Source organism: Procambarus clarkii, chromosome 63 (genome assembly GCF_040958095.1).
Source record: "Procambarus clarkii isolate CNS0578487 chromosome 63, FALCON_Pclarkii_2.0, whole genome shotgun sequence".
NCBI classification, from domain to species: domain Eukaryota; kingdom Metazoa; phylum Arthropoda; class Malacostraca; order Decapoda; family Cambaridae; genus Procambarus; species Procambarus clarkii.
The window spans coordinates 18,563,624-18,583,773 of NC_091212.1; the positions used below are offsets into that span (position 1 = coordinate 18,563,624).

The 20,150-nt window shown below is 42.9% G+C and overlaps 4 protein-coding genes across 4 annotated transcripts; all 4 read left to right on the forward strand.

Annotated features, from left to right (window-relative positions):
• Window positions 1-10,745: 10,745 nt before the first annotated feature.
• Window positions 10,746-11,144, forward strand: LOC138354523 (insoluble matrix shell protein 4-like). The gene has a single exon (XM_069308885.1). It carries the CDS (start codon window positions 10,746-10,748, stop codon window positions 11,142-11,144), a length of 399 nt encoding a protein of 132 aa, XP_069164986.1.
• A 114-nt stretch (window positions 11,145-11,258) lies between these two features.
• LOC138354524 (dentin sialophosphoprotein-like) lies at window positions 11,259-13,865 on the forward strand. The gene is made up of 3 exons (XM_069308886.1): window positions 11,259-11,410; window positions 12,010-13,058; window positions 13,483-13,865. Exons 1-3 carry the CDS (start codon window positions 11,259-11,261, stop codon window positions 13,863-13,865), a joined length of 1,584 nt encoding a protein of 527 aa, XP_069164987.1.
• Window positions 13,866-15,886: 2,021 nt separating this feature from the next.
• LOC138354525 (dentin sialophosphoprotein-like) lies at window positions 15,887-16,363 on the forward strand. Its single transcript, XM_069308888.1, has one exon. It carries the CDS (start codon window positions 15,887-15,889, stop codon window positions 16,361-16,363), a length of 477 nt encoding a protein of 158 aa, XP_069164989.1.
• Window positions 16,364-16,651: 288 nt separating this feature from the next.
• On the forward strand, window positions 16,652-17,713 carry LOC138354526 (germ cell nuclear acidic protein-like). Its single transcript, XM_069308889.1, has one exon. The coding sequence runs from the start codon at window positions 16,652-16,654 to the stop codon at window positions 17,711-17,713; it is 1,062 nt and encodes a 353-aa protein (XP_069164990.1).
• Window positions 17,714-20,150: the final 2,437 nt, after the last annotated feature.

Here is a 20,150-nt window from a genome sequence, read left to right on the forward strand (position 1 = left end):
ATAATATATATATATATATATATATATATATATTATATATATATATATATATATATATATATATAATATATATGTCGTACCTAATAGCCAGAACGCACTTCTCAGCCTACTATGCAGGGCCCGATTTGCCTAATAAGCCAAGTTTTCATGAATTATTTGTTTTTCGACCACCTAACCTACCTAACCTAACCTAACCTAACTTTTTCGGCTACCTAACCCAACCTAACCTATAAAGATAGGTTAGGTTAGGTTAGGTAGGGTTGGTTAGGTTCCGTCATATATCTTCGTTAATTTTAACTCCAATAAAAAAAACCTGACCTCATACATAATGAAATGGGTAGCTTTATCATTTCATAAGAAAAAAATTAGAGAAAATATATTAATTCAGGAAAACTTGGCTTATTAGGCAAATCGGGCCTTGTATAGTAGGCTGAGAAGCGCGTTCTGGCTACTAGGTACGACATATATATATATATATATATATATATATATATATATATATATATATATATATATATATATATATATATATATATATATATATATATTAGTATAATTGGTAGCAGTCTTTCCTGTAGACATATATTATTAAATATGACCGAAAAGTAAGATTAATAATTCTAACACGAATTTTCTCAATCTTTCGTACATTTCTTTTCACTGTTGGAGGTAATTCAAAAATCAATTCTCCAAAATTCATTTCTATTTCTAGTCTGACGCGACACGAGCGCGTTTCGTAAAACTTATTACATTTTCAGAGACTAAGTCTTTTCAAAGTCTTTGAAAATGTAATAAGTTTTACGAAACGCGCTCGTGTCGCGTCAGACTAGAAATAAAAATGAATTTTGGAGAATTGATTTTTGAATTACCTCCAACAGTGAAAAGAAATGTACGAAAGATTGAGAAAATTCGTGTTAGAGTTATTAATCTTACTTTTTCGGTCATATTTAATAATATATATATATATATATATATATATATATATATATATATATATATTATATATATATATATATATATATATATATATATATGCGAACAAGCCTGAATGGTCCCCAGGACAATATGCAACTGAAAACTCACACCCCAGAAGTGACTCGAACCCATACTCCCAGAAGCAACGCAACTGGTATGTACAAGACGCCTTAATCCACTTGACCATCACGACCGGACATAATGAGGTGATAGCCGAGGCTATTTGAACCACCCCACCGCCGGCACTCGGATAGTTATCTTGGTCGGTGGGGTGGTTCAAATAGCCTCGGCTATCACCTCATTATGTCCGGTCGTGATGGTCAAGTGGATTAAGGCGTCTTGTACATACCAGTTGCGTTGCTTCTGGGAGTATGGGTTCGAGTCACTTCTGGGGTGTGAGTTTTCAGTTGCATATTGTCCTGGGGACCATTCAGGCTTGTTCGCATTTGTGTTCCTCACGTGTGCCCCAAAGAATGAGGTGATTTGGTAAAATGCTATGCCCAAGATAACTATCCGAGTGCCGGCGGTGGGGTGGTTCAAATAGCCTCGGCTATCACCTCATTATGTCCGGTCGTGATGGTCAAGTGGATTAAGGCGTCTTGTACATACCAGTTGCGTTGCTTCTGGGAGTATGGGTTCGAGTCACTTCTGGGGTGTGAGTTTTCAGTTGCATATTGTCCTGGGGACCATTCAGGCTTGTTCGCATTTGTGTTCCTCACGTGTGCCCCAAAGAATGAGGTGATTTGGTAAAATGCTATGCCCAAGATAACTATCCGAGTGCCGGCGGTGGGGTGGTTCAAATAGCCTCGGCTATCACCTCATTATGTCCGGTCGTGATGGTCAAGTGGATTAAGGCGTCTTGTACATACCAGTTGCGTTGCTTCTGGGAGTATGGGTTTGAGTCACTTCTGGGGTGTGAGTTTTCAGTTATATATATATATATATATATACATATATATATATTATATATATATATATATATATTATATATATATATAATATATATATATATATATATATATATATGTCGTACCTAGTAGCCAGAACTCACTTCTCAGCCTACTATTCAAGGCCCGATTTGCCTAATAAGCCAAGTTTTCCTGAATTAATATATTTACTATAATTTTTTTCTTATGAAATGATAAAGTAACCCTTTTCTCTATGTATGAGGTCAATTTTTTTTTATTGGAGTTAAAATTAACGTAGATATATGACCGAACCTAACCAACCCTACCTAACCTAACCTAACCTATATTTATAGGTAAGGCTAGGTTAGGTAGCCAAAAAAAGCTAGGTTAGGTTAGGTTAGGTAGGTTAAGTAGACGAAAAAACATTAATTCATGAAAACTTGGCTTATTAGGCAATCGGGCCTTGAATAGTTCTGGCTATTAGGTACGACATATATATATATATATATATATATATATATATATATATATATATATATATATATATTATCTTTTCATACATAGAGAAAAGGGTTGCTTTATCATTTCATAAGAACAAAATTATAGTAAATATATTATTTCAGAAAACTTGGCTTATTAGGCAAATCGGGCCTTGAATAGTAGGCTGAGAAGTGCGTTCTGGCTACTAGGTACGACATATATATATATATATATATATATATATATATATATATGTCGTACCTAGTAGCCAGAACTCACTTCTGAGCCTACTATGCAAGGCCCGATTTGCCTAATAAGCCAAGTTTTTCATGAATTAATTGCTTTTCGACTACCTAACCTAACCTAACCTAACTTTTTTCGGCTACCTAACCTAACCTAACCTATAAAGATAGGTTAGGTTAGGTTAGGTAGGGTTGGTTAGGTTCGGTCATATATCTACGTTAATTTGACTCCAATAAAAAAAAAATTGACCTCTTACATAATGAAATAGGTTGCTTTATCATTGCATAAGAAAAAAATTAGAGAAAATATATTAATTCATGAAAACTTGGCTTATTAGGCAAAATGGGCCTTGCATTGTAGGCTGAAAAGTGAGTTCTGGCTACTAGGTACGACATATATATATATATATATATATATATATATATATATATATATATATATATATATATATATATAATATATATATATATATATATATATATATGTATGTATGTATATATTTCTTCCGTTAGGTTTGAAACACTAAAACAAACATAGTATTAAAGATCGTGTACGAAAATAATGTCTCAAGTTTGGCGTGTCTGCCATAACTGGCAAGTTGACAGGTGTACCAGTTCGTCAAGACGAGGCGGCGGCGGCGGCCAGGGGTCAGGAATCTGGGATGAGTCCGGACGAGTTCGTGGATATCGCGGTAGGCGAACGTTGGTCATTACCTACGGCGCCTGCGCAGGACTGTGACGCCCCGGCATTCCTCTCCGCTCGGGGCCGCCACACACAAAATTAAAACCTCACAAAACGCATTCAGAGAGAGATTAGCAGACGAATGAAAAAACCTTAATCATTATAAAATTATTGGGAACCGAATAACCATATTCAGTCTGGGGCAGATCGGAATGCCCATAAAATGTCTATAAAACCATGACATGAATAAGGTTTTGGGGATCGGAAACTATCACAAGAATACCGAATGGTTTTCGATCCCAACATTCAAATTCCACGAACGGGGGGAGAGAGTGCAAAGGTACTGGATGCATTAAGGGCGAGTTGCTGGAGGTAATAGATCACAGAATCAAGCCTTAAATGTGCGTGAGGTTAGATTGTTGCGCCCGTGGCAGACGACAGCGGCATGAAGCGTGTTTGGTATTTGTCAGCAGGGCGCAACTGTGTGATATTTCTCAGAGATGTTTGTAAAGGGAGTTGTGGACTTCAGATCGTCTTTTGTTCTGGATTCTGACGGATTACTTGGGTCGTCTGAAGTATGTGCACAGTCTTTATCTCCTGAAGTATGCAGTGTGATTTTGGGAGCTTTAAGTTTTATTAGGAAGCGAGAGACCGATGAAAACAAGAGATTTATAGGCAAGAGGGAGTTATAGGCGAAGCAATAATAGAAGACAGGTAGTGGGAGCACGTAGATTGTCTTTTGTTCAGGAGTTTCTGATGGATCCTCAAGATAGTAGCCAGAATGTATTTTAATACACTATCTCACAGGATTTATTGTGGGATAAAATTGTCATAAAGTTGATTATTCATGACTAACAAAGATTTGGTATTACAGACTGCCTCATTTGTGATGTTTTAAAGCTGATTATTTACCCGCAACTAGTAGGCTTCATCTGCAAGTGATTGAAATTTCAATGGTTTTTGTCTGAAGCTTTATTTGTATGTTTTGAACTTGTCAAGTAACGTCAAGATTCTTACCACTTTGAACATGTCAGACCGTTGACGCTAGCCACAGACCGTTGACCCTAGCGACAGACGGTTGACCCTAGCCACAGACGGTTGACCCTAGCCACAGACCGTTGACCCAGCCACAGACCGTTGACCCAGCTACAGACCGTTGACCCAGCCACAAACCGTTGACCCAGCTATAGACCGTTGACCCAGCCACAGACCGTTGACCCAGCCACAGACCGTTGACCCAGCCACAGACCGTTGACCCAGCCACAGACCGTTGACCCAGCCACAGACCGTTGACCCAGCCACAGACCGTTTACCCAGCCACAGACCGTTGACCCAGCCACAGACCGTTGACGCTAGCCACATCGTTTAGGGATTTTCGCTCCCTCGCCCTGACGAGTCCTGCGGGTGTTTGAACGTATGAGATGTGATTTGACTTTCGTTGCGTTGCAACACGAATGACATCTGGTAGATTTGGAAGCTCACATTCTGAACGCCTTTCCTAAATTCGGTTGCTGATTTGTTGTTAATTTGCTTTAAGAGCACCGTGACTATCGGGATATAAAGTAGCTCAATTGTACTCTTTTGACGTTCTTCAAAACATTCCAGCATAGTTGAGGCAGTTGATAGTGGTAAGATTTGTGATGTTGTGCACCTTGACTTTAACAAAGCTTTTGATACAGTGCCACATGGAAAATTGATTAAGAAGATAAAGGCTCGTGGTATTGGGGGTGCTATATTAAGTTGGATTAGGGCATGGCTGTACCAAAGGAAACAGAGAGTCAGTATAAATGGGGTTAAGACAGAGTGGGAAAATGTTGTAAGTGGAGTGCCTCAAGGCTCTGTCCTGGAACCTCTGTTATTCATAATATATATAAATGATTTAGATTCAGGTTTGAGTAGCAATATTTGCAAATTTGCCGATGATACAAAAATCGGGAGTGAGATAACTCAGAAGAAGACTCATTATCGCTTAAAGTTGATCTAAATAGGGTTTTTAAATGGTCAAAGGATTGGCAGATGCAGTTTAATGCTGATAAATGTAAAGTTCTGAGGCTAGGTAATGATGATAGAGTTACAAGATACGAGCTAGATGGTGTTGAGATTGCGAAGTCGGATTGCGAAAGGGATCTGGGAGTTATGATAAGTAAGAATTTGAAACAAAAAAAAATAAATGCATGAATGTTCGTAATAAGGCAAATAGGACACTGGGATTTATTAATCGAAGCGTTAGTAACAAGACACCTGGAACACCTGAAGAACCACACCTGGTGTGGTTCTTCAGCTATATCTTGCTCTGGTTAGGCCCCATTTAGATTATGCAGTTCAGTTTTGGTCGCCGTATTATAGAATGGATATAAATTCACTATAACACATCCAGCGTAGGATGACAAAGTTAATCCCCCCAAAATTAGAAAACCAGTCATATGAAGAATGATGACAAAGCTTATATTTATATTCTCTAGAAAGGCGAGTCCAACCATTTGGGCTGGACGGTAGACGATTCATGCAGGTCGGCGTTCAATCCCCGACCGTCCAAGTGGTTGGGCACCATTCCTGCCCCCGTCCCATCCCAAAATCCTTATCCTGACCCCCTTCACAGTGCTATATAGTCGTAATGGCTTGGCCCTTTCCCCTGATACTTACCTCCCTCCTTCTCTAGAAAGGCGAAGAATGAGGTGTGACATGGAAGAGGTGCACAAGTAGAGGAATGGGCATATAAAAGGGGGAATAAAAGTACCAACATAAAATGGAACACGAAACAATACGTTTACATTGATTAAATTTAGAATTAGAATTAGAATTAGAATATTTATTTAGGTAAAGGTACATACATAAAGAGATTTACAAAGTTTGTTGGCTTTATAGATAGAGCTAGTACATACAATGATAGAGCTAGTACATACAATGATAGAGCTAGTACATACAATGATAGAGCTAGTACATACAATGCCTAAAGCCACTATTACGCAAAGCGTTTCGGGCAGGTTTAGGTTTTTAGATTTAGGAAACACCTGGGTAAATACTAATCCGGTAAGAGGGTTGTTGATTTGAGGAACTAATTACCACGTAACACAGTAGCAGTCTGATCCCTTGGTTGTTTCAAGCGTAGGTTATACATATATAAATGAGATTGGATGGATATAAATAGGAGCTGCCTCGTATGGGCCAATAGGCTTTCTGCAGTTACCTTCAATCTTATGTTCTTATAAGTGACCTTTAAGAGTGCGTAGTTTGTTACCTGTAATACCAGAGCCACGACCCTGCTAATGGTACCCGTAATACCAGAGCCACAACCCCTGCTAATGGTACCTGTAATACCAGAGCCACGACCCTGCTAATGGTACCTGTAATACCAGAGCCACGACCCTGCTAATGGTACCTGTAATACCAGAGCCACGACCCCTACTAATGGTACCTGTAATACCAGAGCCACGACCCTGCTAATGGTACCTGTAATACCAGAGCCACGACCCCTACTAATGGTACCTGTAATACCAGAGCCACGACCCTACTAATGGTACCTGTAATACCAGAGCCACAACCCCTGCTAATGGTACCTGTAATACCAGAGCCACGACCCCTACTAATGGTACCTGTAATACCAGAGCCACGACCCCTACTAATGGTACCTGTAATACCAGAGCCACGACCCCTACTAATGGTACCTGTAATACCAGAGCCACGACCCCTGCTAATGGTACCTGTAATACCAGAGCCACAACCCCTGCTAATGGTACCTGTAATACCAGAGCCACGACCCCTGCTAATGGTACCTGTAATACCAGAGCCACGACCCCTGCTAATGGTACCTGTAATACCAGAGCCACGACCCTGCTAATGGTACCTGTAATACCAGAGCCACGACCCCTGCTAATGGTACCTGTAATACCAGAACCACGACCCTGCTAATGGTACCTGTAATACCAGAGCCACGACCCCTGCTAATGGTACCTGTAATACCAGAACCACGACCCTGCTAATGGTACCTGTAATACCAGAGCCACAACCCCTGCTAATGGTACCTGTAATACCAGAACCACGACCCTGCTAATGGTACCTGTAATACCAAACCCTCGGGGAAATGTGTGAAATGTCGGTTTACCTGTGTTTACCTGAGAGCCACTAACACTAGTGGCTTTGATGAAGACAGGAAGCCGGCGGCATGTCGAAGGCCCCCACCCCCATTTGAGTTGTTAAGCTTGAAACAGTTGCTCCTTGTTTGTGTTACATCTGACCTTCTGAAGAAGATATCTGGCTCAACATCCTCCAAATTGTTCAATATTTTAAGTTTCATTAAGATCCGTCCTGGCATGCCTGGTTTGCAGTGATGTTAGCCCTGTGGCCCTCAACCGTTCCTGATACGTGAGATAACTTAGCTCTGGAATGATTTTTGTTGCCCGATGTTTCACTTTATCAGGAGCAGCTATGTCCTTCTAAAGATGTGGTCTCAATGCTTGGATACAGTAATCCAAATGGGGCGCACAAGAGATTTATACAATTGAATCACTATCTTATTTTTCTTGAAGTCAATGGTAAGCTTGATTATTCCAAGTGATTGGTTAGATTTTCTGACTGTTGCTCCTACCTGCTGTGTAACTTTCAGCGAGTGGTGGATTTTGACTCCACGGTCTATTTCTTCATCAATCTGCTATAATGCTATAATGTAATTTAAGTTTTGCCCCGAGGGGCGAGTTTATTGGGCAGCGCCGCTCATCCTGTGAGTGGACACACCGCCATACCAGCATGTACAGCACTCTCTAATAGGAAAAAACAGCCCTGGAGCACTATAAAGGGCAGGCAACGGTAGTGACGACTTACAAACGGTGGACAACGGTAGTGACGACATGCAAAGGACAGACAACGGTAGTGATGACATACAAAGGTCAGACAACGGTAGTAACGTATTACGTTGTTGTAGGTAAGGTGCGTACATCCCTTCCATACAACCAATCAAAACCCGTAGAGTGCTCGTACTTTGATCAGGAGATCACCCTGTACGCTTCCTGCTCTTGGTGAGGGGCTCAACGTCACACATTCAGGGGATGCAGCTCCAACACTGGCCTCCTCACGTGCACACACCCAATTCGAGCCGCTGTGACTCCCCACTCTCTCCTTATTTGGTATGACCTCCTCAATTCCCCTTTATTGAATTATAACTCTATACCACCCTGTCCACAGCTGTGGTGATTTCTCTTTCTCTCTTCTACTTTCTGGGAAGCTTCACTAGGACAAGGGCAAACACCGGAAAATTTATATACATTTACTAAGGCAATGAGCATGTACGACACATATACAAAAATAATAATATGACTCCAACACTCTATACTATTATAGTCAGGTTGCAATCCAATACCATCAGGACTCTATCAGCCGCTTATACCAAGTGGTAGCCCAACTCCTGGCTCGCCACTTATGCTACCAACCTCACCTAGTGGGTTAAATCTTGTAATGCAATACAGCACTATTAGCCCTAGAATATATATAAATAAATATACACAAGGAACCCAGCCCATGGCTGCAACAACATAAACATCAGTATAAATATTCCTTGATACAAACGTCCAATCACTCACCTTCCACTGCGTCATACACGCTAATGACAAACACTCTATCAACCCTCTATAAGTAATCAATAAGAATCTCCTCTCTGCATCCATAGGTTCACTACCCTGAACACTTCAGGTTCTCACAGAATTGTCTACCAAGGTCTTCCACAGCTCTCCCGGCTGCTACACCACGAAGTCTTCCTTAAACAACAATGGCGCTTCACCACAGGTATCACAAAGGCACGTAAAACTGTACTCCACTGCTGTCTTTTCACAACTTGAGGTCCTACTCCTCCTATGGGGCTGCTCTTCCATAGAGCTCAGTATTTCTTCAATAGCCTTGGAGTTCCATCCACTGACTCCTCCTCTACTGGCCTCGAAGTTCTCTCAGCAACTCCTTTCCCCAGACAAACCTGCAACCCATTGACACGCCTATAAAAATGTTTCCCTATAAACAAATAACTAAAATAAACTACACACTAAATGTCTTCATCGACATCTTTCTGCTTCCCACATGCTGCGAGGGGACTCCCCTACGCTTGGGCTGGTCCATCCTCCACCAGGCCGGTCTCCTCTCTCTTGAGGCAGCCGGCGGCTGGTCCTGTTAGTTGCCATAAGGAGCTCGGCGAGGAAGGACACGCTGCTCGTTCCTCCAGCTGGCTTCCTCGTCTTAACTCCTTATTTAGGCTCTCTGCCTTAATAAAATATGCCTAACACATCTATAAACATCTACTACGGTATCTGGGCACACGACCAACAACAGGCAATCACTGTTAACTGGTTAAAATGAGCTTACCACAGAATCTGATCCGCTCGTGGCGCTCACTGACAGAGCGGTCACCACCAGGGCGCTCTCAGCTGCCCACAAAACTGCTCCACACTCTCCCTGCAGTCCACAACTTGAGCTGACACATCCAGACTTATTCCTCATATCGAGACGTCTGTCCACTTCCTTCTTCTTGAAGGTATATCACTCAGGGGTTCTTCCTCACCAGGGGCTGGAACGGAGGACGACCTCCACTCACGATTTCTTCAGCTCAAATGGCGTCAAGACCTTCTGAATGCGAACCTCACGCCTCCAGCAAACTCTCTATATCTCATGTCAAGTCCTTTATATATATTCTTGTTCACTGCTCATACTTTTAAACTACTCATCAAATTCAATCGAGTGTTTACTATATACATTTACAGGTTTATATTTCTTTGACCTCTTAGTTAGGTCAGGTCTGACAGAATAACTCTCAGGAGGCAGACTCGTTATTCCTGCAGCCTACGATCATAATCGACGACATACAAAGGTCAGAAAACGGTAGTGACGACTAACAAAAATGTAGACAACGGCAGTGACGACATACAAAAGGTCAAACAACGGAAGTGACGACAAACAAAGGGTAGATAACGGTAGTGACGACATACAAAAGATCAAGCAACGGAAACGACGACAAACAAAGGGAAGATAACGGAAGTAACGACATACAGAGGACAGACAACGGTAGAGACGAAATACAACGGTAGAGACGACAGACAACGGTAGTGACGACAAAGGACAGACAACGGCAGTGACGACATACAAAGGTCAGACAACGGAAGTGAAGACATACAACAGGTAGACAACGGCAGTGACGACATATAAAGGGCAGACAATGGCAGTGACGACATACAGAGGTCAGATAACGGTAGTGACGACAAACAAAGGACAGACAACAGTAGAGACGATATACAAAGGTCAGACAACGGTAGTGATGACATACAAAGGGTAGCCAACAGTAGTGACGACATAAAAAGGTCAGACAATGGTAATGAAGACATGCAAAGGGTAGACAACGGTAGTGACGACATACAAAGGTCAGACAACGTTAGTTGCGACATACAAACGGCAGTGGCGACATGAAAAGAACTGACAACAGAAGTGATGATATACAAAAGGTCAGACAATGACGACATACAAAGGTCACACAACGGTAGTGACGTCATGAAAAGGACAGACAACGGTAATGACGACATGAAAAGGACAGACAACAGTAATGACGACATACAAAGGTCAGACAACGGTAGTGACGTCATGAAAAGGACAGACAACGGTAATGGCGACATGAGAAGGACAGACAACGGTAATGACATACAAAGGTCAGAAAACGGCAAAGAAGACATACAACGGTCAGACAACGGCAGTGACGACATACAAAGGTCAGACAACGGCACTGACGGGATACAAAGAACATACAACAGTAGTGACGACATACAAAGGAAAGACAACGGTTGTAACGACATAAAAAGAACAGACAACGGTAGTGACGACATTCAAAGGTAAGACAACGGTAGTGACGAGATACAAAGGTCAGACAACGGTAGTGACAGCGTACAAAGATCAGACAACAGTAAGGCCGGCATACAAAGGGTACACAACGGTAGTGACAACGTACAAATGGTAGACAACGGTAGTGACGACATGCAAAGGGTAGACAACTGTAGTGACGACATACAAAGGTCAGAGAAAGGTAGTGACGGCGTACAAAAGTCAGACAACGGTAGAGACGACATACAAAGGTCAGACAACGGTAATGACGACATACAAAGGTAAGACAACGGTAGTGACGACATACAAAGGGTAGACATCGGTAATGAAATAAGAAGGGTAAACAACGGTAGTGACAACAAACGAAGGTCAGAGAACGGCAGAGACGACATCGAAAGGTCAGAAAACGGTAGTGATAGCAAACAAAGGTCAGACATGGGTAGGGATGGCATACAAACGTCAGACAACGGTAGTGACGACATACAAAGTGTAGATAACAGTAGTGACGACATACAAAGGTCAGACAACGGTGGTGACGACATACAATGGTAAGACAGCTGTAGTGACGGCATACAAAGGTCAGACAACGGTAGTGACGACATACAAAGGTCAAACATCGGTAGTGACGTCATACAAAGGTCAGACAAAGATAGTGACGAAATACAAAGGGGTAGAGAACAGTAGTGACGACACACAAAGGTCAGACAACGGTGGTGACGACATACAATGGTAAGACAGCGGTAGTGACGGCATACAAAGGTCAGACAACGGTAGTGACGACATACAAAGGTCAAACATCGGTAGTGACGTCATACAAAGGTCAGACAAAGATAGTGACGAAATACAAAGGGGCAGAGAACGGTAGTGACGGTATACAAAGGTCAGACAAGGGTAGTGACGACATACAAAGGTCAGCCATCGGTACTGACGTCATACAAAGGTCAGACAGCGGTAGTGACGACATACAAAGGGAAGACAACGGTAGTGACGTCATACAAAGGTCAGACAATGGTAGTGACAACATACAACGGTCAGACAACGGTAGTGACGGCATACAAAGGTCAGACAACGGTAGTGACGGCATACAAAGGTTAGACAACGGTAATGACGACATACAAAGGACAGACAACGGTAGTGACGAGATACAAACGTCAGACAACGGTAGTGCCAGCATACAAAGGTCAGACAACGGTAGTGACGACTTACAAAGGTCGAACAACGGTAGTGACGACACACAAAGGGTAGACAACGGTACTGACTACATTCAAAGAGTAGACAACGGAAGTGACGACATACAAATGTCAGACAACGGTAGTGATGACATACAAAGGTCAGACAACGGTAGTGACGACGTACAAAGAGTAGACAACGGTACTGACTACATACAAAGTGTAGACAACGGAAGTGACGACATACAAATGTCAGACAACGGTAGTGACGATATACAAAGGTCAGACAACGGTAGTGATGACATACAAAGAGTAGACAACGGAAGTGACTACATTCAAATGTCAGACAATTGTAGTGACGACATACAAAGGTCAGACGACGGTAATGACGACATACAAAGAGTAGACAACGGTAGTGACGAGATACAAACGTCAGACAACGGTAGTGCCAGCATACAAAGGTCAGACAACGGTAGTGACGACTTACAAAGGTCGAACAACGGTAGTGACGACATACAAAGGGTAGACAACGGTACTGACTACATTCAAAGAGTAGACAACGGAAGTGACGACATACAACTATCAGACGACGGTAGTGACGACATACAAAGGACAGACAACGGAAGTGATGACAAACAAACGTCAGACAACGGTAATGATGGCATACAAAGGTCAGACAACGGTAGTGACGACATGAAAAGGACAGACAACGTTAGCGAGGACATTCAAAGGTCAGACAACGATAGTGAGGGCATAGAAGGTCAGACAACGGTAGTGAGGGTATAGAAGGTCAGACAACAGAAGTGACGACCTTCAAAGGTAAGACAACGGTAATGACGACATACAAAGATCAGACAACGGTAGTGATGACATACAAAGGTCAAACAACGGTAGTGAGAACATACAAAGGGTAGACAAAGGTAGCAACGACATACATACGGAAGACAGCGGTAGTGACGACATACAAAGGTCAGACAAAGGTAGTGACGACATATATTGGTCAGACATCGGTAGTGACGGCATACAAAGGTCAGACAACGTTAGTGACGACATGCAAAGGTCAGACAATGGTAGTGAAGACATACAAAGGTCAGATAACGTTAGTGATGACATACAAAGGTCAGACAACGGTAGTGACGATAGATAAAGGTCAGACAACGGTAGTGACGACATTCAAAGGTCAGACAACTTTAGTGATGACATACAAAGGTCAGACAACGGTGTTGATGACATACAAAGGTCAGACAACGGTAGTGATGACATACAAAGGTCAGACAACGGTAGTGACGACATACAAATGGCAGACAGCCGTAGTGACGATATACAAAGGTCAGACAACGTTAGTGACGACATACAAAGGTCAGACAACGGTAGTGAAGACATACAAAGGTCAGATAACGTTAGTGATGACATACAAAGGTCAGACAACGGTAGTGACGACATTCAAAGATCAGACAACTCTAGTGATGACATACAAAGGTCAGACAACGGTGTTGATGACATACAAAGGTCAGAGAACGGTAGTGACGACATACAAAGGTCAGACAACGGAAGTGATGACATATAAAGGTCAGACAACGGTAGTGAAGATATTCAAAGGCTAGACAATGGTAGTGATGACATACAAGAGGTATACAACGGTAGTGACTACATACAAAGATCAGACAACGGTGATGACGACATTCAAAGGTCAGACAACGGTTGTGATGACATACATAGTTCAGACAACGGTAGCGTCGACATGAAAAAGACAGACAACGGTAGTGACAACCTACAAAGGTCAAACAACGGCAGTGATGACATAAAAAGGAGAGACAACGGTAGTGACGACATACAAAGGTCAGATAACGTTAGTGATGACATACAAAGGTCATACAACGATAGTGACGATATACAAAGGTCAGACAACGGTAGTGACGACATTCAAAGGTCAGACAACGTTAGTGATGACATACAAAGGTCAGACAACGGTGTTGACGACATATAAAAGTCAGACAACGGTAGTGACGTCATTCAAAGGCTAGACAACGGTAAGGACGACATACAAAGGTTAGACAACGGTAGTGATGAAATACAAAGGTCAGACAACGGTAGTGAATACATACAAACGGCAGACAGCCGTATTGACGACATACAAAGGTCAGACAACGGTAGTGAAGACATTCAAAGGTAATACAACGGTAGTGACGACATACAAAGGTCAGACAACGGTAGTGAAGACATTCAAAGGTCAGACAACAGTAGTGACGACACAAAGGTCAGACAACGGTAGTGACGGCATACAAATGGTAGACAATGGTAGTGACGACGTACAAAGGGTAGACAACTGTAGTGATGACATACAAAGGTCAGACAATAGTAGTGACGACATACAAAGGTTAGACAATGGTAGTGACGACACACACAGGTCAGACAACGGTAGTGACGGCATACAACGGGTAGACAACGGTAGTGACGACATTCAAATGGTATAGAATGATAGTGATGGCATACAAAGGTCAGACAACGGTAGTGACGACATACAAATGGTAGACAACGGTAGTGACGACATACAAAGGTCAGACAACGGTAGTGACAACAAACAAAGGGTAGTGATGACATACAAAGGTCAGGCAATATTGGTGATGACACACAAAGGTCAGACAACGGTAGTGATGACATACAAAGGTCAGACAACGGTAGTGACGACATACAAAGGGTAGACAACAGTAGTGAAGACAAACAAAGGACAGACAACGGTAGTGACGACACACAAAGGTCAGACAACGGTAGTGACGGCATACAACGGGTTGACAACGGTAGTGACGACATACAAATGGTGTAGAATAGTAGTGATGACATACAAAGGTCAGACAACGGTAGTGACGACATACAAATGGTAGAGAACGGTAGTGACGACATACAAATGGTAGAGAACGGTAGTGATGACATACAAAGGTCAGACAACGGTAGTGATTACATACAAAGGTCAGACAATAGTAGTGATGACACACAAAGGTCAGACAACGGTAGTGATGACATACAAAGTGTAGCCAACAGTAGTAACGACATAAAAAGGTCAGACAATGGTAATGAAAACATGTAAAGGGTAGACAATGGTAGTGACGACATACAAAGATCAGACAACGGTAGTGACGTCATACAAACAGCAGTGGCGACATGAAAAGGACTGACAACAGTAGTGATGACATACAAAGGTCAGACAATGACTACATACAAAGGTCAGACACCGGTAGTGACGTCATGAAAAGGACAGATAACGGTAATGACGACATGAAAATGTCAGACAACGGTAGTAACAACATACAAAGGTCAGAAAACGGTAGTGACGACATTCAAAGATAAGACAAAGGCAGTGACGACATACAAAGGTCTGTCAACGGTAGTGACGACATAGAAAGGTAAGACAACGGTAATGACGAAATAAGAAGGGTAGATAACGGTAGTGTTAACAAACAAAGGTCAGAGAACGGTAGAGACGACATCCAAAGGTAAGAAAACGGTAGTGACGGAATACAAAGGTCAGGCAACGGTAGTGACAGCATACAAAGGCCAGACAACGGTAGTGATGACATACAAAGGTTAGACATGGGTAGGGACGGCATACTAACGTCAGACAACGGTAGTGACGGCATACAATGGAAAGACAGCGGTAGTGATGGAATACAAAGGTCAGAGAACGGTAGTGACGCCATACAAAGGTCAGACAGCGGTAGTGACGTCATACAAAGGTTAGACAACGGTAATGACGAAATACAAAGGTTAGACAAAGTTAGTGACGACATACAAAGGTCAGACAACGGTAGTGACGACATACAAAGGTCAGACAACGGTCGTGACGACATACAAAGGTCAGACAACGGTAGTGACAACATACAAAGGTCAGACAACGGTAGTGACGACATACAAAGGGTAGAAAACGGTAGTGACGACATACAAAGGTTAGACAAAGTTAGTGACGACATACAAAGGTCAGACAACGGTAGTGACGACATACAAAGGTCAGACAACGGTCGTGACGACATACAAAGGTCAGACAACTGTAGTGACGACATACAAAGGTAAGGCAGCGGTAGTGATGGCATACAAAGGTCAGACAACGGTAGTAACGACATACAAAGGTCAGACATCGATAGTGACGTCATACAAAGGTTAGACAACGGTAGTGACGGCATACAAAGGTCAGACAGCAGTAGTGACGACATACAAAGGGTAGACAATGGTAGTGATGTCATACAAAGGTCATACAACGGTAGTAACAACATACAACGGTCAGACAACGGTAGTGACGGCATACAAAGGGTAGACAGTTGTAGTGACGTCATACGAACGGTACACAACGGTAGTGACGAGATGCAAAGGTCAGACAACGGTAGTGACGACATACGAAGGTCAGACAACTGTTGTGTCAGCATACAAAGGTCAGACAACGGTAGTGACGACATACAAAGGGTAGACAACGGTATTGACTACATACAAAGGTCAGACAACGGTAGATACGACATACAAAGGTCAGACAACGGTAGTGACGACATACAAAGAGTAGACAACTTAAGTGACGACATACAAATGTCAGACAACGGTAGATACGACATTCAAAGGTCAGACAACGGTAGATACGACATACAAAGAGTAGACAACGGAAGTGACGACATACAAAGGTCAGACAACGGAAGTGACGACATACAAATGTCAGACAACGGTAGTGACGACATACAAAAAGTAGACAACGGAAGTGACGACATACAAATGTCAGACAACTGTAGTGACGACATACAAAGGTCAGAGAACAGTAGCGACGACATACGAAGGTCAGACAACGGTAGTGACGACACACAAAGGTCAAACATCGGTAGCAAAGGCATACAAGGGGTAGACAACGGTAGTGATGGCATACAAAGGCCTGACAACGGTAATGACGACATACAAAGGTCAGACAACGGTAGTGACGGCATACAAATGTCAGACAACGGTAGTGACGGCATACAAAGGGTAGACAACGGTAGTGACGACGTACAAAGGTCAGACAACGGTAGTGACGACATACAACGGGTAGACAACGGTAGTTACGACAAACAAAGGGTAGACAACGGTAGTGACGGCATACAAAGGGTAGACAACGGGAGTAACGACGTACAAAGGTCAGACAACGGTAGTGACGGCATACAAATGTCAGACAACGGTAGTGACGACATACAAAGGTCAGACAACGGTAGTGACGACATACAAATGTCGGACAACAGTAGTGACGACATACAAAGGTCAGAAAACGGTAGTGACGACATACAAAGGTCAGATAACGGTAGTGACGGCATACAACGGGTAGACAACGGTAGTTACGACATACAAAGGGTAGACAATGGTAGTTACGACATACAAAGGATCGACAACGGTAGTGACGACATACGAAGGTGAGACAACGATAGTGACGGAATGCAAACTACAGATAACGGTAGTGACGGCATACAACGGGTAGACAACGGTAGTTACGACATACAAAGGGTAGACAATGGTAGTTACGACATACAAAGGATCGACAACGGTAGTGACGACATACGAAGGTGAGACAACGATAGTGACGGAATGCAAACTACAGATAACGGTAGTAACGACACACAAACTACAGATAACGGTAGTAACGATACACAAACTACAGATAACGGTAGTAACGACACAAACTACAGATAACGGTAGTAACGACACAAACTACAGATAACGGTAGTAACGACACACAAACTACAGATAACGGTAGTAACGACACACAAACTACAGATAACGGTAGTAACGACACAAACTACAGATAACGGTAGTAACGACACAAATTACAGATAACGATAGTAACGACACAAACTACAGATAACGGTAGTAACGACACACAAAGGACAGACAACGGCAGTAACGACATACAAAGGACAGAGAACGGTAGTAACGACACACAAACTACAGATAACGGTAGTAACGGCACACAAACTACAGATAACGGTAGTAACGACACACAAACTACAGATAACGGTAGTAACGACACACAAACTACAGATAACGGTAGTAACGACACACAAACTACAGATAACGGTAGTAACGACACACAAAGGACAGACAACGGTAGTAACGACATACAAAGGACAGATAACGGTAGTAACGACACACAAAGGACAGACAACGGTAGTAACGACACACAAAGGACAGACAACGGTAGTAACGACACACAAAGGACAGACAACGGTAGTAACGACACACAAAGGACAGACAACGGTAGTAACGACATACAAAGTACAGACAACGGTAGTAACGACATACAAAGGGCATATAAACAGATTCCGACAACAGTGACTGGCCGAGTAAGCGTTCCTCTGCATTAATACATGTACACACAAAGTCCAGGACGATAAGCGTCTCAAGACGTCTTCCATTCACACGTTTATTTAATAATAAAGACGTCAGGGAGGAGATGACGCTGGATTAATGCCTCTGAATATCTTTAAACTTTGCCTCTCTAAAAAAAATCCGCCTTCAATTATAAAAATGTGTTGCAATCGTAGGGTGTGTGTGCAGTGGGTCAGGCGTGTGGGGCGGCGGCGGTCGCGGCCACCAATAGCGGGGGATCTTTATCTTAAAGGCCAGATCTGATTGGTCGCGGGGGCAGCCAAAGATGATTAATGGAATTCCTCCGAAGACGTCAGAGCTAACACTGATGACATCGTACATGATGGAAGTCTAAACTGTTATGATTGGCGTGCCAGACACCGCTTTTCCGCTCAACTTTCTCCAAGATTAATGTATATTTCGTGTCCAAAAACCATTGAGTTTTAAAGGACAAAGTGTGGGAAATGGAGGGTTGAGGGCCGAGGCGGACGGCGGGCGGCGGCGTTGTGGCGGGAACTGTGTGGGTAATGTTGCGAGTCATAAGGGCACCTGGACGCCTGCCGGGCCTACCTGACGTGACATTTCAGATCTCAGTGACCATTACGAAGCCCAGGACGATCGACGCTCACACGCACACACGCACACACGCGCACGCTCACACACGCGCACACGCGCACGCTCACACACGCACACACGCATACGCTCACACGCACAAATACACCAAAAATCACACCATGGGAGATGGACCTATTGACAGGGGGCTCGTATTAACGAGGTCGCGCCAGTGGGATGTACAAACATAATAAGAAAACTTATAGAATCTTTCTCGTCCAGGACACTTTCAGCAAGACACGTGAGACTAACTTATTTATTTTTATTTATTTATATATATACAAGAAGGTACATTTGGATTGTGAGGATACATAGTATAGTAATTACAATCTTTTAAAGCCACTAGTACGCGCATGTGGCAAGAGTGTGACAAGAGTGTGACAAGTGTGTGACAAGAATGTGACGAGAGTGTGACAAGAGTGCGACAAGAGCGTGACAAGTGTGTGGCAAGAGTGTGACAAGAGTGTGACAAGTGTGTGACAAGAATGTGACAAGAGTGTGGCAAGAGTGTGACAAGAGTGTGACAAGAGTGTGACAAGTGTGTGACAAGAGTGTGACAAGAGTGTGACAAGAGTGTGACAAGAGTGTGACAAGTGTGTGACAAGAGTGTGACAAGAGTGTGGCAAGAGCGTGACAAGAGTGTGACAGGAGTGTGACAAGAGTGTGACAAGAGTGTGACAAGAGTGTGACAAGAGTGTGACAAGTGTGTGACAAGTGTGTCACAAGAGTGTGACAAGTGTGTGACAAGAGTGTCACAAGAGTGTGACAAGTGTGTGACAAGAGTGTGACAAGAGTGTGACAAGTGTGTGACAAGAGTGTGACAAGAGTGTGACAAGTGTGTGACAAGAGTGTGACAAGTGTGTGACAAGAGTGTGAC